At 33.3% G+C, this 6,304-nt stretch overlaps 1 protein-coding gene across 1 annotated transcript in view; it reads right to left on the reverse strand.

Annotated features, from left to right (window-relative positions):
• Positions 1-6,304, reverse strand: part of LOC105824691 (ATP-binding cassette sub-family A member 10-like) — a 132,571-nt gene that overhangs the window by 107,756 nt on the left and 18,511 nt on the right. The window contains 4 exon segments of the mRNA XM_012662225.1: positions 1,175-1,322; positions 2,315-2,500; positions 2,721-2,862; positions 5,963-6,189. Coding sequence (XP_012517679.1) covers positions 1,175-1,322; positions 2,315-2,500; positions 2,721-2,862; positions 5,963-6,189 — 703 coding nt within the window.

Here is a 6,304-nt window from a genome sequence, read left to right on the forward strand (position 1 = left end):
TGACATGTAAGAGAGAACTATGTATTATGGGACCAAAGGAAATGAAAGTACAGTCATGCATCACTTAACAACGGGAATACATTTTGAGAAATGTCATTAGGTAATTTAATATTATATATAACTGATACTAATCGACCAACACTAAGGTATTCACATGGTAGTAACACTCATTGGGTGCTGGCCGGGGGAGGGGGGTAAATCCACAACTAATGGAAGCAGAAAGCACTTTTCGGGGGAGGGACATGCTTGTAGCCCTGGCTTGGGTGGTGCAAACACATTACATGTAACCAAAATGTTTGTACCCCCATAATATCCTGAATAAATTTTTAAAAAAAGAAAAAAAAATTTATACATAGCCTATTGTTCCTAGACTACAAACCTGTACAACATGCTAGTGTACGGAATGCTGTAGACAACTGCAACACAATGGTAAGTATTTGTGTATTAAACGTATCTAAACGGAAAATGTACAGTTAAAATATAGCATTATAATCTCATGGGACCACCATCACACATGCAGTCTGTCATTGTCTGAAATGTCGTTATGCAGGGCATGACTGTATATTAGTTCCTGGGATTATAGGTATACACTATACAGAAATTTTATAATAATTATTTAAAAGCCACTTGTAGAGTTTATTTTATACTTTTTATAACACTATAGAAAGCATTCCTATTAGGCTGATGTTCCCACAAATATGTAGAAGAGATCATCTACTAACTTTGTATGGTAGTTCCTTTTTCATATTTTTGAGATTCAAAAGAACAAGTTTACTAGAGCCAAATATTAGCAAGAACCATTTAATGAACTATCTTACCTCAGTGAGTTCAATTAAAACACTAAAAAGCATCATTATCCAATGGCTGATTGAGGTATTTCCTTCCCTCTCCCCAACTAAAACACACACAAACACACACCCTACATTTATGAAAGATCAAAACCAAAATAATCACAAGTTCTTTTGAATTAAAACATTTTTACAAAATTATTCAGTTCATACTGTCATATAGTGATAGAAATGAGAAAATTCTATCTATTGCTTTGAAATTTTTCCTCTCCTCTTATAATCATAATCAGAAATGCTTCTTAAATTACAAGTGAACAAATATTAAGATGTTACCTTATAAGAAACAGAATTACTTTAAATTTAACTTTAACTACACTATTACTTACCAGGCAAAACCCGCTCAAAATACAATGTTAATAACAAATAGAGAAGAGTATCAAATGCTAAAATGAAGAAAGTAACTATCATAAAGTATGAATCTCCAGAGGGATCAGGAAAAATAACACCATTCAGGTAATAATCCAGGTATGTAATCTGAGTTTAAAAGAAAAAAATAAAATGTTAGATGAACCTATAAAACTAAAGTTTAAAAAAAACAGTGCTGCCTAGACAAATGTAGTTCCTATTTTAATATATTTCTCTTCAAAATTGCACAGACAAGTTATTAGTATTATTGCTTTCTGCAAATAAAATTATTGTCACAAAAATGGGAAGTGCTATACAACAAAGTAAAGCAATTGAAGAACAAAAATTTAAATGAGTAATTGATTATCACAGGTATTTTAAAGAAGAGGATTTGAAAGAGTGGATAAGCAACCAAATATAACATATTCTGGGAAGAAAAACTCAAAGTGGGCAATGAAATTGGAGGCCATTTAAAAGAAATTTAAAAAATTCTAAGAATAAGATATTGTAGAAACATTAAAATATTAAATAAGTATTGAAGACTTGAAGAAATTATTTTAAAGATAATAAAATAGAATAATAATAAGGATAATAGTTTACATTTATATAGCAGGTATTTGGCATCATACTAGTGCAATACATATGTAATAACAAAGTTAATCCTTGCAATTACCCCCATGAGGTGGGTTCTACTGACATCCCTATTCTGCAGAAGAAAATGAAGCCAAAGAGGTTGAGTTACTTGCCCAGTGTCACCCAGCTGGGAGGTAGTGGAGCTGAGATGCTGATCAATGTCATGTGGTCTCACTTATTACACATAACCTCACATTTTACTGCCTCTGATATTTTGGAGTGGTCAGATATTTGGCAATCATTTTTCTTCTTTAAATTTGCTAGGATTTTACAAATGATCTGCCTGTTTTATTACTTCGATAAATTTTTATTGCTTATTTAATTTTCGATAGCAAAATTTCTTAAAATACTGGGTGATTGATCATTAAATTTCATGAAGCACCAAATTCTTGAATAAGAACATATTTTGAAAATCTAATAAATAAAGTCATAAAATAATCGTGTTCTTACCTGAGCTAAATAAAGTCATAAAATAATTGTGTTCTTACCTGAGCCATTCCAGCAGTGAAGGCAAAAGGGCTAAGAAGACCTAATACCCATTCCAAAGGTAAGGGAAGTTGCCTGTGTAATACAGTGAATCCCAGACATCCCCAAAATACAGTGAAGAGAAATCCAGCCAAACCAGAAAGCAAAGGTTTCTTTATTAACACACTCATGAGGAAAGCCAATGCAATCTGAAGGAAGAAAGAAGAGTTCCTATTGGTATATTTTCCCTTTGACAATCATGTATATCAATATTCATCAATTTCTCACATTGTCAAAAACTTTCTCAAAACATATAGAAAACAGGATATAAATTTAGTGACTATACTAATATCCCAAAGAGACGTCATTATTTGCTCACTTATCTGTGACCTGAAACAAGTCAAGAAGTATACGTTTTTACCAACTCACCAAAGACAGACCATATAGGCTAAAGAGTGTGAATATCACCATGAAGCCAGTATGAACTATAATTGGGATCGATGTTATGATCAAAACCATAAAAATGGACATAATAAAGATGAAGCCAGTATACATCAATCCCCAGGAGAGCCTATGATAGAAACAAGGTGTTAATTCAACATGTCACACACATGTAAATTTTGGAGAGGCAACATGCAAAATGGTAAAAGCTCTGCAGTCAAACTATGAGGGTCGAATTTATTATAAAAGTGTGGTCATGCACATTCTAGCTGTGAGACTACAGGAAAGTTATTTATCTTCTCTCACCCTCATCTGTAAAATGGGGTCAATCATAGTAGCTACTTCACATGGTTGTTCTGAGAATTAAATGAGGTAGTGCACATGAAAATGTTAGTTTAGCATGTGGTATAAAAAGTAGCCATTATCATAATTATCTCTACAATTATATAACAAATTTTAAAATAACATAACTAAATATAAGTTTATTCTTTCAGTCAAGTTACTATGTAACATGTTGATGAAGAAATACAGTAACAATCTCCCCTTTAAACTTCTTTATACTAATGCTTCCTCAAGTATACAATCCTTCTGAATGTTTAACTGAAATCTTCCCAATTTAAGTAAAGCTCATATGGCTGTTGACATAAGCCACCCAATATATTGTTATTAAGAATCAGAATACTGTAGTGCTACTAAGACATATGAAACTAAAAGTGAAAAGTATAATGAGAATTATAGTTGTACAACTGTGATACAATATCAGAGTAGCCAAAACACTGTTGCTTTTGAAAATCTGTGGAAATAGATGGAAAGATGTGTTTTAAACTGCCATATGACCTAGAAATCATACCATGAAGTATTTTCTCAGAAAAATGAAAACTTATATTCACACAAAAACCTGTACATGAATGTTCATAGCAGCTTTATTCATAACTGCCAAAAAACAGAAACAAACTCATATCTCCTCCAAAGGTTGAAATAGTGCCAGCAATAAGAAAAACAAACTTTTTATTTATTTTTTATTTTTTTAGACAGAGTCTTGCTCTGTCGCCCTGGCTAGAGCACAGTGGCATCAGCCTAGCTCACAGCAACCTCAAACTCCTGGGCTCAAGCGATCCTCCTGCCTTAGCCTCCCTAATACCTGGGACTACAGGCGCGTGCCACCACACCTGGCTAATTTTTCTATTTTTAGTAGAGATAGGGGTGTCCCTCTTGCTCAGGCTGGTCTCAAACTCCTGGCCTTAAGTGATCGTCTCATCTCAGTCTCCCAGAATGGTAGGATTACAGGTGTGAGCCACTGTGCCCAGCCAAAAACAAGCTTTTAATAAATGAGAATTTTACATACTTGAGCTTTATTTGGGTTAAGTAGATTATAGCAAAATTTGTGCCTGATCAGGTAGAAAGTAGAAGACAGTACAATGTATAAGAAGTGTTAGGACTTTATAAAAAACATAGCAGTTTTACCTCAATACCCAGATGCTTGCATCTGGCAACGGGGTTCACATGGAAATTTAAAGAACAAAATTGGCAACGCTGAACTTTTTTAGACATATTTTATCATTTTATTCTTTAAAATCTCTTTTCCTTGTCTTTGAAAAGAGAGAAGAGAAAAAAGCATACTTAAAACACTCTCTTCAATAACTGATGCAACATCAGCTAATAAAAAAAAAATCTAGCCAAAATAAAATCTGGTACCTTGTGCAGTTTTATATCAGGAAAGAGGCACTCAGAAATTTGGATTCAATGTCTGAAGTGATGGATATCCCAATTACCCTGATTTGATCATTACACATCATATACATGTATCAAAATATCACATGTACCGAAAAAATATGTACAAATATGATATATCAAAAATACCCAAAAAATGGGAAAAAAAATTTGAGTCCAAATTTAATACTTACGTCCAATAATGCTAAAAACAATATGGTATGCATTTCTGCAGGCTGGTTTCACCAGTGGCTTTTTCTGTCTCCTGTCAATAATTTCATTTTACTAATTTTTTTGTGTTATATAGCACAGTGGCTAAAAGAGTGCTTTTTTCTTGGATTTGATTCCTCACTTTATTGCTTATCAACTATATGGTTTTAGGCAAAACCCTTAACTTTTCTCTGCTTTAGTTTTCTTACCTGTAAAATGAGGATAACAGCACTATGAGCTAAAAGTGATCTCTGGAACAAAGTAAGTACTTAAACAATGTTCACTATTATTTCTATAATTACTAGACCATAATGTTTTACTATTATTTAATATTTACATAAATATTACTATAATTATCTATTATCTCAAAGTCTAGGGGAAAAGAGACAATAGATCAATGGATGGATGAATAGGTACACAGATATATAGGTATATGGAGAGAGATGCATTGTACCATCCATTAACAAGCACCCAATTCTGTTTGTACTGTGTGATTTAAACACATTGCCTCATTTAACCCTGATATTGTCTGATCAGTTCCATCCAAAGAATATTTTTGTTGACTAACTACATGACTTGGCCTCAATAACACTATAGTAAATGGGCTTATTTGTCCAAAAATTTTCATTTCCTTTTCTGCTCCTCTTTTCATGAAAGGAGTATAATTCCCCACATTGCTAACTGCAGGCTTGACAATTTGACTTGCTTTGGTCTCATAGTGAGCAGAACATACTTCTCTATCCCTTGACTTTAGTTTTGTCCACGTGACTTGGTTTAACTAATGAGATTTTATCATGTATGATAGGAGCAAGATCTTGAAATATGCTTGTGCATAGGGACTTACCCCTTGTGTTTTTGTGACTGAGTAAGAAGAACATGCCCAGCTAGCCTACTGGCCCAAGAAGGATGAGTCACATGGAGTAGACCTGGATCTAACCTACACCTTGAATCTAAGCCTGGCCAAACAGAAACTATTAATAGATCTGCCGAACTCTTATTTGCCACAGGCAAATGAGAAAGATGAAGTAATTGTTGCTTGAGGTCACTGGGTCTTGGGTGGTTTTTATGTAGCAGTTTTCTGGCAATAAATAACTTGTACAAATGTCATCCATGTTTCTTCAACTCAAGGAAACATAGCACGATCCTTACTGATTTTCTACTGCCAGCATCTTAAACTCTCATGCAGGTAAGCTAATTAAATTGAATACATGCAAGAAAAACTCATGAGTGCATCCAATTTCTTTTTTAACCTAATGAGTTTCTCTATTGATTAATGCATGATACACAGGTAAAGTAGCAAATTAACTTACCAGAATGCTGAGTCTCGGAGACCCATCACTGTCATCAGTTTCTTAAATTTTTTTCTTTCGTTTGTAATATTTAATGATGTAAAGTATATAAAAGAAGAGAAACACACTACACAAATAAAAATAAACAATTCATTTATAACTTCTCCCTTAGAAGTGAAAGGTAGTATCCTCATATTTATTCCAATAACTGATGTCAGCTCCTCCATCACAGAATGGTTCGTTGTGACCTAAATTGGGATGTTAACAAATGTATTATGTTAAAAACTATTATCAAAATTTGGTATATGTTTACAATGGAATATTACTCAATCATAAGAAACGACAGTGATCTAGCACCTCTTA

The sequence above is a fragment of the Propithecus coquereli genome, unplaced genomic scaffold, assembly GCF_000956105.1.
Source record: "Propithecus coquereli isolate 6110/MARCELLA unplaced genomic scaffold, Pcoq_1.0 Scaffold76, whole genome shotgun sequence".
NCBI lineage: Eukaryota > Metazoa > Chordata > Mammalia > Primates > Indriidae > Propithecus > Propithecus coquereli.